Raw genomic sequence first — 17945 nt, 5'->3', positions numbered from 1 at the left:
TTATGGTATTATTTTGTTTCATGAGCATATTCCCGATGAACTTCTCCCCCAAAGGTGCACTGCTTGCTTATCTGGGACCCACCAAACCTTCCATTGACCAAACTTTTTCGAAACCCCCCACTGAAGTGTCAACCCCAGACGGCAGGGAATTTTGTCTGGTCTGCTCTGCTCACTAATGGCTCCTAGCAACTGTAAATATGCCTGCGATAGGGTGGTATTTAATCATTGCTTGTTGGGTAAGTGAATGCCATGATAGCATCTAGTGTGTTAGAAGGCTACAGGTTACAAAACACTGTCATGCACATTTTGTCATTTAGTCTCCACGAACGCCCTGTGGGGTAGAGCATTATTCTTATCTTTATTTTATGGGAGAGGAAGTCAGCGTTCAAGTACTGCCCAAAGTAACTAAACTCGTCATTCACGGTTTTACCAGTTCGGAAGCAATTGCTGCTCATTCTGGTCCTGGTTCCACGCCCTCTCATCACTCCCAGGTTGCTTGCTTTAGGAAGAGAATGACTGGGGCCAGGGCCGCCTCGCTAACACGTCCCTGTGACTTGTTTCAGGTGGGTCTTTTTCGAAAATCGGGCGTGAAATCTCGAATCCATGCATTACGTCAGATGAACGAGAGCTTCCCTGAGAATGTCAGCTATGAGGACCAATCTGCTTATGATGTGGCGGATATGGTAAAACAGTTCTTCCGGGACCTCCCAGAGCCTCTTTTCACCAACAAGCTCAGCGAGACCTTCCTCCACATCTATCAGTGTAAGTGGAAGCCATGCAGACCACTGTTCTCATGCACACGCATCCACGTAAAAACATTCTGCAGACTGAGTGCTTGTTGTACAAGTAATACATAAATCCATAAAGAAATATATGAAAGTTGTCATTCTACACTTCTTTCCAAAAGTAAACTTTGTTCACAGTTTGATACGGAAATCTCCAGGCCATATTTTACGGGTCTGAAAATACCTTTTTGACATCAAAGTTTTCCTTCTCAGTAGGGTTTTGCATAAGATCTAAAACTAACTTTCAATGTACTTTTAATAACTTTAAAATGCAAAGGGGACACAATGGAATTTATTTGGTATATAAATGTTTTTATAAACTTACTTAATTTTGGAGGTGCCTGGGTGGCTCAGTCGGGCTAATCATCCGACCCTTGATTTCGAATCAGGTCATGAACTCACCGTTCATGAATTTGGGCTCTGCATCAGGCTCTGCCCTGACAGCATAGAGTCTGCTTGGGATTCTCTCTCCCTCCCTCTCTGCCCTTCCCCCCTCATGCTTTCTCTCTCAAAATAAATGAATAGCATTAAAAAATATATTTTATCTTTTTAAAATAAACATTTCCTTGGGATATATGAGACTCAAAGCCAAATGACCAGAAATAAGAAGCAAATGTATCTTAATACAATGTATTTTAATTGGTGAAAAGTAAACAAACCAAATGAAGCTTAGGCCTAATTCAAGTAAGTAATGTTTTCACTTGCAATTTTTTAAGTGATGCTAAATTGACAATTCTCAGCAAAGCCCCAATAATTAAGATAACCATTGAATAAAAAATTTTTTATTCTTCTGAAGGTAGCGTATCCTTCTGAAGGTAGCAGCAAAGGGGGATATTAGAAATGAACACATGACTCTTTTCTAGATGCAATAATATTATGATTGTAAATTACTTTAGTGGTCCAAGTCCCAATACTTTAGGAAAAAAAATATTTGGCTGTGGACTTTGAGTGTTCAGCAAAATATACCTGAACTGGGACTCAACATGGAATTAATCCAATTTGAAGAAGATCCCTGCTATAGAGAATTCTGAGCTAAATGTGTTTCAGGAGCCTACGATAGTGCAAATCCAAAAGGGATTATAATAAATACCACTTGTAAAAACAGGATAAAGTGATGACCCACTAAATAAATATTATTTTGTCAAAGTGAATAAGTTAAGTTAAATTAATGGTACATGTTGTGTGAGCCCAAACACAGAGAGTTTATGATTTTGTTGCCATAAGAGATTGAGCTGCCATGAAGCCTCCCTCATGGTTTGGAACTATCATATATGATTCTTTACATTTAATCAGTTCTCAGGTTAGGGTTGACACTAGTCTAAGGTTAAAGCCAGATGATTTCCAAGAGATAAATCCCTTTGGCCCCTTCTGAGACTCACCAGCAAGAAACTGGATCAAAGCAGGGTTTATTTTAGCTGAGCAAACATTTGCCAAGTTCCTCTTATGCACAGGACACTGTGCTGAGTGCTACAGATGATATGGATGGGTAAGACCTACTCTCTGCTCTTAAGGATCTTACAACTGAGGGACACGAGACATATAAATAACTGCCGTGCAGCAAGATTGGAGAAATTCCACAGTAAGCTTACAAAGAAAACCCAAGGAGGTTGAGATGAGGAATCGAACTTGGTTCCACAACGGAAGGTTGGGCTATGGAAGAAACACTTGTTGAGTTATACAAATAGCATGAGCATGTGTCAGGGAATTACAAGGTATTCATCTGGCTGGCATGAGTGGTAACTGTACGATGTAGGACCACTGACACTGAAAAATTAGACTGGGTCCATACCAAGAAAGGGCATTGAATATCAGGGCAAAGAGTTCATACTTGATTCGTTAAGCATTGAGGAACCAACCCTTGGGTGTTGTTGAGGGAGTTACCAGTTAGAATGCTCTTGGCTATAAAGACAGAACCAGAAATCCAACAAATAGCTTAAACAATAAAAAAAAAATCATACAATCGCACATGACAAGAAATCTGGAATTATGTAATTCCAGAGTCGGTTAATTTCACAGCTCAGTGATGCCAGGCTTGAAGTCAGCCTCTCTTGGTTATCCCCTGAAGGTCACAACTCAGAATTATGATTACCACAACTTATAATTATCATGTCTTCCCCAAATCACATTCAAAGTCAAGAAGAGAGCAGAAGGGCTTCTCCTTGGGCAAATGTCTCTTTTTATCAGGGAGATACATTTACAAAAGTTCCTAGCATTTATCTTGGTCCCATAGGCCAGAAATTATTTATACCTTCTCCCTTCAATCAGTCACTGGAAAGAGAAGGATTACCATTTGGGAGTTAGGCCAGCATGGTTATTCCCTAGTCCGCAGGAAGGACCCACCTTCCCTGAGCATATTGCAGCCCGCACCTGAACAGAAAGTGTGTTTTCTTGTAGAGGAAGAAAGAGGGAGTAGATGTTGAATAGGCATCCATGTTTGTGTCTGCCACAAGGGTAAATATCCATCAGAACTGCTTTTGTGACCCATGAATGTGGAAGTGGTGAACAAGAGATATTGGACTGTCCAGGAACCGGGGGTTAGTGAGTGAGCTAACACAGTAAGTGAAGCACTGGGTTACCTGCCGTGACTTCCAGCAGTGAGACTGGAAATTCAGTGTTCCGTGGATAGACTCTAGAGTCAAAGAGAGGGACCGTTCTTCCTCCCCTTTTCCAGGGCAGTTTTAATTTTAGCTATGTTACTTCTTGGACTTTCATTAAATGATTAATTGGAGTTTGGATGGATAATGAAAATATTTGAAACCCACTGGTCTACAGGAGGGAGAAAGATAGAGGGATCAGAGACTACTCTGTAGTCCTAACATTTGGTGACTGGGAGAATATGGAAAAGAAGAGGGGAAGGAGAGCTGGTTTGAGAGCAGGGAGAGGAGAGGTGTTCAGAATCAACTGCACATTGAATTTGAGATGCCGATAGCCATCCACATTGTTGCCATTATCAACATTTAGATATGCAGGCCTAGAGTACTCTCCTGAGAGCTGAGAAAGAGGCAGGAGCCACACGAGTGCCGAATGTAACACGACGGTCAAAGAGGATAGGATTCAAAATGAATGCTGAATTTAGGGATTAATAGTTGACCTTCACAACAATTTTTATAGAAAATAATAGAAGATCCTTTCTGACAGATAAAGGGAAAAGTGACTAGAGAGAAAGTTAAGACAACATGTAGCCATGACAGATGACTCTTACAAATTTTGTTGTGGAATATTGGCGATCTGAAGTTAAACAATGTACACACTAGACATCTTAGCCAAAGCAGCATATTTAAAAGCAGTTCAATGGCTCAGCTGAATTTATAACACTTCAGTGACACGCCTGAAGCATCTGCTTCTGTTTCAGCACAAGCAAGAAAAAAGAAAAAGGTTCTGCTATAATTTGAACAAAATGGCTCTTTTCTACTAAACCCTGGGCTGTCTTGTGCCACTACACAGTGGACGTAGCAGGGGTAGAGATGGTTTCTAAAACATTGACTGTACATCAGGCTTTTCCAGAAATGTGGGTTTGCTGCGTGACTGGGGTCCAGAGGGTACCCGGCCCTGGGATGTACAATGATGGAGAGGATCCAGACCCGGGATGAAGGTCACACCACAGGCCCTCTGAAGCAGCAGGTTCCAATGTTTTTTATCATGTACCCCTACCACTAGTAAATATCTGAGCATGTATACTTATTTTTCATAATAGAAATATACTGTGATATACTATGACAAACATTATAAAACGTACCCAGTCAGTCTTTTTAAAGCATGAGAGAAAACATAAACACCATTGAAAATCCTGATATTTTCTTCTCTCATGTCAAGGATTATCACAAGTGCATTTCCTCCACCCCTTCAGAGGACAGACACCCCACTGCAGACACCTGTTCTAGAACATGGTATTTTAAGAAAGACCATGTAACCAGAGTGAATTCTTGACCGGGTCTTTCAGAGTCAGAGGTATAAGGGCATTGAGTCAGACCTAAAAGATCAGTAATGAACACAGCCAGGGGGCAGCATAATGTAGTGCCTAGCAGCCGTTTGCTGGGATTTTCCCTTTCGGTTCACATCACCTATTTGGGGCCCACACCCTTCTGGACCTGCATGGCCAGCACCCACCACCACCACCCCACACGGACCACCCCGAAGGAGAGTGGCCCGACACGGCCAGACCCTCCCCATCACCCTCGGGAACCTGGATCCTCTTCCCCAAGTATAACCTCAACTTCCATACTCCCCAAAACTCTGAAATGCGTGACACTAGGTCACCGCATGAAGCAATAGCACACTCCCTCTGCACCAAGCCCTGGGGGACTTGTAGGAGAAAGGAAGATGTGTCCGGCTGACCCTCAAGGAGCCGAGCCTCTAGGAGTCATTCGAGAGGGCCAGCCAGCTCCATCCCACCACTCGTGGTTAATTGCGCCAAGCTGGCATCGAGGCCCGGCTCCTCTGCTAGAGGTGGGGAAAGGCGAGGCCGCCGTCCCCTAACACAGTGGTGTGCAAACACGTGCCCCGGAGCCCTGGGCCTCCTGAGAGGTGCTTCCCAAGCTATCTGGTGGGAGGGTGGACATGAGGGAGGCCAGGCTGACTGTGCCCCGGCCAGCTGCCAGCTGCAGTCAGAGCAGAAAAACAGTTTGCAAACGGCTGAGCAGGTGGCTAGCTCAGAGACCGTGAAAGGCCAGGACGGGGCCGTTCCTTGCCAAACAGCGTTTCTTGTTAAGGCAGCGGGTCCGGAGCTGGACTACTTGGGTTCCAGTCCCAGCTCTGCCTCTCAGCAGCTGTGAGGCCTAAGCGGTGACTTACTTCTTTGTGCCGTTAGTGGCTGTCACCATGGTAGTCGGTGATGGTCATATCTCTGAGGGGGTCTGCACACCGGGAAGGTGGAGCTTCCTCACGGGCCCCCAGCTGGCTCCTCCTGTGGCTGTTCCTCTAATGACCCGGCACCCGCCTTTCTGCAGATGTCCCCAAGGAGCAGCGGCTGCAAGCAGTGCAGGCGGCCGTCCTGTTGCTGGCCGACGAAAGCAGGGAGGTCCTGCAGACGCTGCTGTGCTTCCTGAGTGACGTGGTCAACTCGGTGGAAGAGAATCAGATGACACCCATGAACCTGGCTGTGTGTCTGGCCCCCTCCCTCTTTCATCTTAATTTACTGAAGAAAGAAAGCTCCCCCAGGTGGGTTTTTCTCATCAACAGCCATAATTCTTCGATGTTCCCCATAGTTCATTAAACGAACAAACAAACAAAAAACACTTCTAGTATTGTACTTCAGTTTGGGGATTTGTCAGCATTTAGTTTATTATAATCAGAAAATGTTCCAAGGGGCCCCTGGGTGGCGGAGTCAGTTAAGCATCCGACTCTTGGTTTCGGCTCAGGTCACAACCTCACAGTTTGTGAGTTCAAGCCCTGCATGGGGCTCTACGCTCACAGCATGGAGCCTGCTTGGGATTCTCTCTCTCCCTCTCTCTCTCTTCCCCTCCCCTGCTCGTTCTCTCTCTCTCTTTCTCTGAATAAATAAACTTTAAGAAAAAGAAAGAAAATGTTTCAAGGTGAGCTAATTCATGTGCTCAGATATAAAACCAAGTAGTACTGAAGGATGGCCATTGCCATCCAGAAAGCCTGAGGCATTGTGTTCTGGTGTGTATGTAGTGTGTGGGTGCGAAAGAAGTCATATTTACAATCTTTTATGAAAAAAGCAGGACTTAAGACCTGAGAACAGCAGCCTGTAAAGACATGGTTTCAAATTTGGGAAAAAATAGATAAATTTCTCCCCCAGCAGTTACTCCTGCCCTTGTATTTTTCCAAGGTTTTTCATTGTGAGCTGTCAGACTCTTCCCCTGACTCAGAATGTCTGTGTGGTCATTGTTTTTATTTGGAAATGAGAAAGTCTGGGATCTGGATTAGCATCTTGGACAGGAACCGAAAACAAAAGGGACAAGCTCTGGATTGCGAAAAGCTCTTGGGTTTGGGATCCGCTTACAGCTCTGTCCTTCAATTATAGAGCCATACAGAAGAAATATGCCACCGGGAAGCCAGATCAAAAGGACCTCAGTGAGAACCTGGCCGCGGCTCAGGGGCTTGCCCACATGATCACAGAATGCGACAGACTGTTTGAGGTGAGTAACCGCTTCCAGCAGCCTTCCTCATAGCTCTTGGAGCCAGAGAGGATGCTTGGAACCGTTGCTGCATTTGCGGCTTATATGTGTTTGTTCCTGATTTTATAATGACAATAGTACACAACGTAGCTCTGGTCGTTGCCCCCAAGAAGCATGAGGAGCTCTGTATCACTGAGGCCCTGACAGTTAGACACCTGGGGCTACCGTGATGATGGTTTTCAAGAAAATGGTTCCACTGCCCTCCAGTGCCAGCTTCAAGGCCAGCCAGCCAATTATGTTGGATGTGTTACCTTGGACCTGATTAGGTTCAACATCTGCGTAACCCTCTTGTTTCTGTGAACCAAGAATCAATGACAGGCTCTGAGTGTACCCACAGATGTGTTTAAGAAGTTATTGAAGTAGACTGCTGGCATACTTTTTGTGGTGGAATTGGCATCTGTAAATGGGAAAAGTGTGCTAAAAAGGTAAAGCTATTTCTGACTCATATTTGATGTTTCTCTTAAGTCTATGTGCTTTAAGTTTCCTGAGCCCACATTTTGCCAAACCGAAGAAAAATACGTTAAAAGGAAAACGGAAAGAATGAATGGGAAGTCATTGCAATGTTTTGGATAATAACTGTAGTCTCAGAAACATATTTGCTTTTCCTGACTTTAGGAAACTCTCCCACCCCAGCCTTGCCACTGATCTTGGGAAACTATCCCCATGGCGCTAGGCCCGTTGCCCACACTGTGGGTTTTGACAAAATTACTTTGCTTTCTCTATTAGTTTCAGCATTTCTTTAGCTCAGTATGTTGCTTTTGTGTGCATCCGTTGATTCAGGTCCCACATGAGTTGGTAGCCCAGTCCCATAACTCATACGTGGAGGCTGAGATCCACGCTCCAACTCTAGAAGACCTGGGGTCCCAGCTGGAGGAGAGCGGAGCAACTTTCCATATGTACCTGGAACATCTCGTCCAGGGGCTCCAGAAAGAAGCCAAGGAGAAGTTCAAAGGCTGGGTCACGTGCTCCAGCACAGACAATACAGATCTTGCTTTCAAAAAGGTAATCTCAGGGTTGTAACAAAATTACCCCCATGTCTAACAAGCAGGGATTTGTTTTGCTTTAAAAATGGCCACTCTCAGGCGCCTAGGTGGCTCAGTCAGTTAAGCGTCTGACTTCGGCTCAGGTCGTGATCTCGTGGTCCGTGAGTTCAAGCCCCGCGTCGGGCTCTGTGCTGACAGCTCAGAGCCTGGAACCTGTTTCAGATTCTGTGTCTCCCTCTGTCTCTGACCCTCCCCCGTTCATGCTCTGTCTCTCTCTGTCTCAAAAATCAATAAACGTTAAAAAAAAAATTTTTTTTTAATAAATAAATAAATAAATAAATAAAAATGGCCACTCTCAGGGGCACCTAGGGGCTCTGAGTGTCCAATTCTTGGTTTCTGCTCAGGTCATGAACGCAGAGTCTTAGGATAAAGCCCCATGTTAGGCAGACACTGAGTGTGGAGCCTGTTTAAAATTCTCTCTCTTTCTCTCCCCCTGCCCCTTTCCCCTACTAGCATTCTCTCTCTCTCACTCTTAAATTTAAAAAAAAAAAAAAAATGGCCACTCTGTCCATGGGGCTTGGCACACACACAAACAGGTCAAAGATCCACTCTAGAGACCAAGCAGTCCCTGGTGCATGTAATCAGAGTACAGAGTACCAATCTTATCCTTGTCCTTTAGCTGTGTGACATTGGGCAAGTCACATGCCTCTCTGTGCCTGGTTTTTCATTTGCATAATGGACATAATCCTACCACTGTTGGAGGAGGGCTATTTAAAAATCAAATGGGTTAGAATCTTTCCTGGCACACAGTAAATACCGTGTGTGTTGATGGAGATTATTTGTACGATCACTGTTATTTTTCTTCTAAGCTTAAAGATTAACATCTTAACGTCTTAAACCTGAGATATGCAGAATCACTTCCCAGTGACATAACCAGTGATGTTTTTTGAGCGCCCAGTGAAGTATGGTAGGTTTTCGTTGGAACTAGTTGGCCCCTTCAGCCTTCTATGGTGTCTTTCCCAAGGTGGGGGACGGGCATCCGCTGAAGCTATGGAAGGCCTCTGCGGAGGTCGAAGCGCCCCCCTCGGTGGTTCTGAATCGTGTGCTGAGAGAGCGTCACCTGTGGGATGAGGATTTTGTGCAGTGGAAGGTTGTGGAAACTCTGGACAAGCAAACAGAAATCTATCAGTACGTGCTGAACAGCATGGCCCCCCATCCTTCCAGGGACTTCGTGGTTCTCAGGTAAGCCTGACTCTAGGGTTTAAGATGTTTTTGTTTCCAGAAGCAGATTAAGAGCTGCATATTTAGGGGCGCCTGGGTGGCTCAGTCAGTTAAGCATCCGACTTCGGCTCAGGTCATGATCTCGTGGTCCATGAGTTCAAGCCCCGCGTCGGGCTCTGTGCTGACAGCTCAGAGCCTGGAGCCTGTTTCAGATTCTGTGTCTCCCTCTCTCTCTGCCCCTCCCCTGTTCATGCTCTGTCTCTCTCTGTCTCAAAAATAAATAAACGTTAAAAAAATAAACTTAAAAAAAAAAAAAAGAGCTGCATATTTAAACATTTCGCACAGTTCTATCACCTAAGTTCAGCCTCTGCTGGGAACTCTGAGCCGGTGCTCGCTGCCCTCAGCGACACCTGACTCTGTTGTATTTATGCCCGACTTCCTGCTTCCTTCACCCGGTTTACAGCTGTGCTGGGCTCTCCTCTGGCCCCTTTCATTACGGAGCAGACGGTTTATTAAGCCATAAATACTGCTCATTTCCTCAGAACAGAGTCCCAAGAATAAGCTGCTGTTGGTCCAGTGGGACTTGGTGCCATGTTATGCAAATTGACTCTGACTTTTCTCCTGATTTTGCCTTTTCTCCCTTGGGAAAGCAAGTCTTTGGTGTGGGTACCTCTTAAGACAGAAGTATGTGCAACCTCAAAATCCATCAGTGCAACCTCAGAGATTCATAACTCATTGCCGTGCGTGGAAACCTTGGCACAACCCCGAGGCCCAACTGTGCCTTAGGCCCAACTATGCACAGACAGCTGGGTATCCAGGAGGATTTCAGGGCCTGAAAGGCCTGCAAAGCCTTGTGTCTTCTGTTCAGGTGTTGCTTCTGATAGCTTTCTGGCTTGAGTTCTGGCCCCTTGCCCTCTGGGTTTGGAAGGGGTGCTCAGCCAGCAGTAGAAGGCGTGCAGAGTATAGCTGTGCACATGGGCTGGGGAGCCAGCATCGAATCAGAAAGGACAGGGACTGAGGATACCAAGAAACCAAATAAAATGTAATTAAACCAATATATGCTTTTTTTTATTGATAACTGATGGCAGACAGTGTCTCTTCCCATAGATCAGCAGTGCAAAAGGAATCACTAGTGAAATTCCCCGACGTCTGTTTCAAATACTTTATGAAACTAGTTTTGATGGCAAACCACAGGTTACTTTTCACACAGGCTATTTATGCCTTTGGAGTTGGTCCTTGGGACCTTGAATTCTAAGGGTCATTTTTGCCGAAATATATGTGTTTATCTTAGCAACCTTGGGATCCTGGTGGAGAACGTGGGCAGTTTTAAGGGTGGCTTAGTCCCACAGTTGTTGGGACATTAGTCATCTCGTGGAAGTTAAAGTTCACATCTTCACTCTTGCAACTAGTTCTTCTGGGATGGCAGCCAGTTCTTCTGGGATGGAACCGTGCCATGGCGTGCCTCTTCCCTCCCTTTGGAGGAGGTTGAGGGCCAGAGTCCAGGCATGGAGCCTCGTCCTTCTATCCATCCCATAGTCCCACCAGCCTGTTTCTCAGTACAGGACATCATTCCAGCACCGTGGGGAGTCTGTGGGGATAACGCCGTGAATACAAGAGACTGCAGTCCTGCTCTCTTGGGGTTGGCATTTTATCCGGGAGGGAGGATCAATAAATAATGAGTAAGGGGATCAGGTTCCTTATCTTGGGGTGGGGGCGATAAGGAAGATAGGAGGATAGTAAGGGGTTGAATTTTAAACATACTGGTTAGGGCAGAGTCTCACAGCACCGATAGTTAATCCACAGCTTGAAAGAGAAAGTGGTTGCATCATGAGGCTCTGAGCAGGAAGAACTCGACGCTCGAGAAAATTAACCACGCAAGAAGGTAGAAGGTGGTTCTGACACAAGAAGGTAGAAGGTGACAAATACGGTGAGGAGGTCACAAGGCTGAGATGCTTCCTGTTCAGAGTGTCTCCCTCTCTAGACCAGCTGGTACGCGGCTGGTCTCCATTCAGGACCACCACATTTACTTCTTTGTCTCCTTCCCTAGATCCTCGGGAGCTTCCCGTGGTAGCTACTGAGGATTCTTCCATTTTATCCCCACAAATCTGTACAACCTCCAGTTTTTATTGCTAATCACTTCATCTCACGTGAAGGGAAGGGTCCCACCCGTGGAGAAGTTGCTAGGCATTTCTATAGGGCTTTGTTCTTCCCAAGGTCTTGCTGGGCACCCAGAGTAGTTTCTCTTCCTGGTATAGTAGGACAGGGCTGACAAAGTTATAGAAGATATGGCCAAGCAAGGGAGGGGATTGGTGATGTAAATAACTGGGATTATGATAATGAAACCCGTATCTTACGATAGAAATGATGGTTACACAGATTCTCTCGCAGTTCCTGATTTCCGTCTGCAACATTTTTCCAAGCGGTAGCCCCCTCTCTGTTTGAATGGCTCCCGTAACAGGGAACTTCCTACTCCTCAGACAGCCTGTTTCATTTTTGGAGAGCGTACTTTGTGAGGCAGGTCTTCTCTATACTGAGCTGACACACGCCGTCGCATCTCTGCCTGCTGGAGTCAAATCGACTGTGTTTTTTTCTTGTTCTGCTTAGGAGCCACTCAGGTATTCGAAAAGAATTAGCAGTCCACATGTGTCTAATTTGCTTCAGGCCAAGCACACCAGCTCATTTGTCCTGTAAGACTGAGCTGAGCATCACTTCCGGAAAGCCTTCCCCTGTCAGCCCTGCCTTCGTTTCCACGTGATTGCAGATCACTCCGTGCATAGCCTCATCACTGCACTCACTTCGGGGTTTCAGACGTCGCTCTGTATGTCTGTTTCTCCTCCTTGGCTGTGTATCTTTGTGTTCTTAGTGGCTTCTCACGTGTCCAGGAGATGTTTATTGAATGAATTGAATGGGCAAGTCCTAATTCTAAAACCGTAAGACCAACCGTTCAATAATGGCCAGGAACCTCTACAGCCTTGATTTGGGGTTCCAGAGGCAGACTGGAAAGCTGCAAGACTGGGGCTCCTGGGTGGCTCAGTCACGTGAGCATCCGACCTTTGATTTCAGCTCAGGTCATGATCTCACAGTTCATGGGTTTGAGCCCTGTGTCGGGCTCTTTGCTGACAGCACGGAGCCTTCTCGGGATTCTCTGTCTTCTTCCCTCTCTGCCCTGCCCCTGCTTGCTCTCTGTGTCTCTGTCTCTTAAAATAAGTAAACAGACATTAAAACAAAAGGTTTAAATAATTTTTTTTAATCAATAAAGTAAAATAAAAATAAAAGGAAAGCTGAAAAACCATTTCTGGCCTCTGGGTCGGAGGGCTGAGACCCTTGCTTTGAACTGTACTGTAAAGATTTTACACACCCTTCTGGAAACCATCCGTTGAAGTAACCAGGATTGGGATTTGAGCGGGAAAACAGAGGCGCGAACCTCAGTGCCGCGCCCACGTGTTTCTTTCTCTCTCGGCCCTAATCCTGCGGTGCTGGGTGCTCTGCCACAGGACCTGGAAGACGGACCTGCCCAAAGGAACGTGTACCCTGGTGTCCCTCTCCGTGGAGCACGAGGAAGCCCAGCTCATGGGCGGCGTGCGGGCCGTGGTGATGGATTCTCAGTACTTGATAGAACCTTGTGGCTCCGGCAAATCGAGACTGACCCACATCTGCAGGATAGACCTGAAGTAAGTGTGCCCTCCCGGGGACGGCAGGCTCACTCAAGGGCCGGAGTCGCCAGGGCGCCGTTCGTCGTCCTGATCCCCCGTTTCACCCCACTTGGTGTTTTCGCTGCCGTTCGCGTGCTTTCGTAGGTGATCGCTCCCCCTCTCTGTTTTCCTTTTCCCCCTCCTTCCCAAGCTTCTGACGTTCTCCTGCAGCCCTTTGCTTTTCTTTACGTTCAGTGCCGTTCCCACTCTGTGTGCTTCTCAGGCAGGGCGAACACACGCCCGGTGGCAGCACGGCGCTCGCGAGTCCCCTTCTCGTGTGTTTCTGTCGCGCCTGCTCTCCTCTTGCCGCCCCCTCCTGTTGCCGTGCGTTGAGAAGAAACGAACTTCCTTCCGACCCCGTCAAGGCAGTCACGATGCCAAACAGGTTCTTGGTCTGGGTCCGTGGACACTGAGTGTTCTCAGTGAATTCCAGAATTCAGTCTGAATCTTCTCTGGGGACATGGTATTGCTGCGAAGCACCCAGTGAACCCTGAAGAGACAGACTGAATACTTGGCCAAAAAGGCATCTTCCAGGTACCTGATGACAGAGTGAGGTTCTCAGACCCTCGAGGCGTCAGCCCCGAGTTGTAGGCATGCGCCCCGAGGTGCAGGCCACAGCACAGCCCGGTCTGCCGTGATAAAGTGCTGAGGTTTGGAAAAAGATTTTCCCACTTCCTTTCTCATTTTTGTCCCCACAGAGGTCACTCCCCAGAGTGGTACAGTAAAGGCTTTGGACATCTGTGTGCAGCAGAAGTTGCCAGGATTAGAAACTCTTTTCAGCCCCTCATTGCTGAGGGTCCAGAAACTAAAATCTGAGTTTTCCCCAGTGCGACATCAAACTCAGGGAAGAGGAAGTGAACGGAAACACTTGTGGGAGAGGCTGCTCGTGAGAAAGCGAGAGAGAGAGAGAGAGAGAGACGTGGTTAATGCTTAAAAATGGAAACACTGAGAAGTCGGAATGTTGAAGAGGCAAGAATTGCTGAGAACTTTCCTAGCCTTCCTGGAGACGGCTACATCCCTACTAATATAATATTTTTAAAAATCGGAACATTTATCTATGTTACTTAAAATTAAATGGATTATTTCTTGTGCATTGCCTAATTTGCTATTTAAAGGCTTCTAAGAAGCATACTCTTAACTGTAAATAAATGTATGTATAGCATATGTACATATGTGTGTATATCTCTATCTTCACTGTATATATGCACAGTATCAATTTTATATATAATTGCGTCTTTTGAAAACGAATGCATCTGACTCAGTGAGTCCCTTCCTCACTCACGTGGTTCTTTCCGAGTTGCTCTGGGCCCAGCCCCCCACTGTCCTGCTGCTAACACCCAGGTATGAAAATGTGTAGTCTGTCGGTCGGCCCCGATGTCTAACCAAAGATTAGCTAACCAAAGGAAAACAACATTGAAAGTTGTTATGTGTTGTCAGTTTGCTTGCGTCCTTCAAAAACTGAGCTTGGAGTGCTGGAGAATGCTGGGAAAAGAATACTTACTCCTCTTAAAAGCACAGAAGTGGAGTAGAAGTCATGACCAAGTATAAGGCTAGGTTGCCAGTGGCCAGTGGACCCAGCCGGATGCAGTTTGGTGAAATGTCAGATGCCCACGGGCCACTGGAGTCAGGGCAAGTGACTGCAAGAACTTCATTGCCCTGCTGGTTAGAGCCAAATATAATAGCCTTTGCATAGTCAAAGCCCAAGGGAGCCTCTGTGTTTTATCGAGTTTTCATAGATACATTTTATCATGTTCCTAAATGTCATTCTGTATGACCAGTGGCCTTTTTGGTCACAGTTAATCGGCATTTTCTTACCGATACATTGCACTGAATTTAACTCTGGACACTAGACGGGGGAGGCGATGGTCAGTTGAGAGTCCTGGACCATTACAGCTTCAGGGAATTCTTATTTTGCCATGGAGGATGTTCTTAAGATATAATTCGTTAAACTTTTGCAATTTAAAAGACAGGGTTTTAAACTAACGATAAGACCAAAACTGTACTCTGCGAAAATAGAACTCTTAGAAAATATAAACAGGTTTCTTAATTTCATATTTCTTCATTAGCCAGTCAAGCTACCTACACGTTTGACCCAAACTTATTTATTATTGTATAGACTAAGCAGATTGACTCTCCTTAACCCATTGCTAATGGATTTAAGTTGTGGAGTTTTTTTGTTAATTGTAATTCGACAATGGTAGAGAGAAAGATAAGTTATTATGCTTGGCTTCAGGAAGAGATTTTCTTTGGTAATCCATGAAGATTGGCATCATAACTTAGCAACTGGTATGGGAGGGAAAAAAAAAAACCTTAAATGAGTGTTTTCCCTTTCTTTTGTATTGTTATGCATTTATGTTATTATGTAATGTTTTTCCTATCAGCAATGTGCAATTCTTTTATTGAGAGAAATAAAAATATTATATATGAGTTCTCTATGGTGCAAGCAAAATCATACTATTTGAATTATGACCTGGGAATTTTTCATTTCCTTGCCTACAAAGAAGTGGCCAGCAAACCCATAATTTTCAAGTTGGGCAATGCTCCGTGAGGAAAACAAATTCATTTCTGCCATGCATCTTAAATTCAACCATATATGTTGGATTACCTTAATATGCATAGACAAGATTAATGAAGTTTAATCTAGTTTAACACTGGTCCAGAGATGGAATCCTAGGGGTTTGGAAAATACGCTAGACACACACGGATGAATCGTACTGTATCACCAAGTTTAGCGTGAACACGAATCACCCGGAGATCTTGATCAACTGCAGACTCTAATTCAGGCAGTCTGGAGTAAGATTCTACATTTCAAACAAGTCTCGGGGATGCCTATGCTGCTGGCCCAAAGACCACACTCTGGGAAGCAAGAGGGTACTAAAACCAATACGGTTGTATTCATGACCCCCCTTCTCTTTAAATTACCTGACTTTCCCATTTTTGCGCGCGTACTAATCACGTCACTGCTGCATAACCTAGTGCGTCTAAAAAAATAAAACAGGAAAAATGAGGGAAAAGATGCATCGAGCTTCTTTGTCAAATACCACAGTATTTTATTCATTGTTATCTTGCCAATGGAAATAAAATATGATATTGCATTTAAATATTATATTTATACCTCATGTATATTTTTACCTCAATTGTTGGTATCAATCATCAATTGTAAATAATTGCCAAGGCAAATAAATTTATATACATTAAATATTTCCTATTTTCTATAAAAATATATGTTGATTTTCATGCTTCATCCTGTAAGCGGAAAACCTGTCTTCAGTACCTCTCCCAAATACAAGGATGTTGTTACCAACAAACACTAACAGTCTGGGCGCCTTAATTTGCGTCTAAGGCATTAAGGTGATGGGAAGGGCTTTTTTTTTTTTTACGTTTCATTGTTATGAAGTCTGGAAGTTCTAAAAACACATCTACGGTATTTTTATTGAAGATTCAGGAAACTACAGCTACATTTCATTTTCACAGGGTAGACGAGAAATTGAGATATGATGAAGGGACTTCTGGCTGCACCACTGGGCCACGAAGAGTAGCCACATCTGACCCCGAGCCTCTGGCCTTCACTCTATTTGTTGTCTGCTTTACTTTTAACAAATAACTAGAGTAGCTCCTCATTAAGTTAAGCAGAAGCTCCCTGGTAGTCTCGGCTACAGGCTGCAAAAGGCACAGCAGCCCAAGAGACCATATGCCCGCATAAAAATTATCCAAACCCTGCCCTCTGCTCGTCCCTCTCATGCCTTCCCCCCTTCCGTGAAAGGTTTCCTGTCCTAGCCAAAGGAGGAATTTCACTTGCCCCCTATGGGAAAGAAGAGAACACGGTGGTCATTCTGGCGGCCACCGGCTACAAACATCCTGAGCCCCCAGACCATATGAATTCAAACCTGATGCAAGCATACGTCTTGAAATTCTCAGGGATGACGTTGCTCTGCTGGCTCTTGATATTTGGCCGCACAAAAACCGGTTGTATGTCTTCTTCTCAGGAAGGTGATGTACAGGGATGAAATAGACCCCAGCTAAGGGCAGTGGCACATGCTGACACAAAAGCAAAATCAGCGTGTGCTGACCGAACAAGGAGTTAGGAAATAAACACTTGCAGTCACAGCTCTGTATCACTGCAAAGCCAGCAAGTTTGAACAACGGACAGCATGCGAAGTGGCACATGCCTTCGCCCCCGGCCGACTACATCTTCTGGAGAGTGTTTACTTCCATTCTAGCAACCCCACCCACAGGCCACCCAGATGTCTCCTAACCCACATGCTCCTGTGCCCAGATGAGGCTCAAAATCCCAAGTAGTGCTGTTCCTCTGCAGCAAAATTTCCTGCAGAGGACGTTTGTTCACATGTGCGGTCCACATCCACACGACATTGGAGGGGGCTGGGACACCGGGCAGGCAGAGGTGTGGCTGCAGAGAAGACGGTGTGGAACAGAAACAGTGATAAGCAGCAGTCCTTTCTTGTTACTTGTAGCAGTTCTGTTCGTTAAAGTCACCGTGAACTGAATTAGCGAGTACCAGACCACTGCTCCTGACAGAAATATAGGGGCAGGTTCCCAGGAGCCTCTGCTCACAACATTTGTGTCAACCAATAAATATATAACCTTATTCTATGTGAATTTCTGTTTAAACATGCCTTACTCAATATCTATTTCTTACTAATAATGATTGAGCTACGGTATTTCTTTATAGGAAAACAACAGTCAAGAAAGGCTTAATATTTTCCTGACCCCGAGTAATGTGACTATAGATTTATTAGGCTTTCAGCCTCACCACAATGCTTTATTACCTTTTTTTTTTTTTAATGGGCCATCATCTCAGGAATCCACAAATTTAGATGCTTTCCATCTTTTCCATAACTTCATCATGCATTATCAGTGTTACTTTCCAGAGTCGCCTCACTTACAGATCGGTGCATTTCCTCTTTCTTTTTCTAGATGTACCATACGGTCAATTCATTAACATGGAACTCACAGCCAACAGCACTAAAATTCTTGGCTAAACAAATCTTACCTGACACACTTATTTTCTCTGTAAGGCACATTCCGGCTTTCTTGATTTCAGGAACACTAGACAGCCCTTCAGCACTATACCTGGGGGCCATTTTAAACAGCAAAATCACTAACAAA

At 45.1% G+C, this 17945-nt stretch overlaps 1 protein-coding gene across 10 annotated transcripts in view; it reads left to right on the top strand.

The window, feature by feature from the left end:
- STARD13 (StAR related lipid transfer domain containing 13) overlaps positions 1-17744 on the top strand; it is a 537950-nt gene extending 520206 nt beyond the window's left edge. For 6 of the 10 annotated variants that reach the window (XM_053214230.1, XM_053214222.1, XM_053214218.1 and 3 more), the window contains 7 exons: positions 564-762; positions 5732-5942; positions 6769-6883; positions 7703-7924; positions 8930-9147; positions 12621-12797; positions 16293-17743. In XM_053214230.1, the coding sequence (XP_053070205.1) occupies positions 564-762; positions 5732-5942; positions 6769-6883; positions 7703-7924; positions 8930-9147; positions 12621-12797; positions 16293-16422 (1272 nt within the window). In that variant the 3' untranslated portion in view covers positions 16423-17743. Of the gene's footprint in view, positions 1-563; positions 763-5731; positions 5943-6768; positions 6884-7702; positions 7925-8929; positions 9148-12620; positions 12798-13516; positions 13987-16292 lie in introns of those variants that run through there. The other 4 variants (XM_027064666.2, XM_015070991.3, XM_015070990.3 and 1 more) reach the window with 3 other exon arrangements.
- The last annotated feature ends 201 nt before the right edge of the window (positions 17745-17945 follow it).

The sequence above is a fragment of the Acinonyx jubatus genome, chromosome A1 (genome assembly GCF_027475565.1).
Source record: "Acinonyx jubatus isolate Ajub_Pintada_27869175 chromosome A1, VMU_Ajub_asm_v1.0, whole genome shotgun sequence".
NCBI lineage: Eukaryota > Metazoa > Chordata > Mammalia > Carnivora > Felidae > Acinonyx > Acinonyx jubatus.
This window is presented reverse-complemented; position numbering and strand designations above follow the sequence as displayed.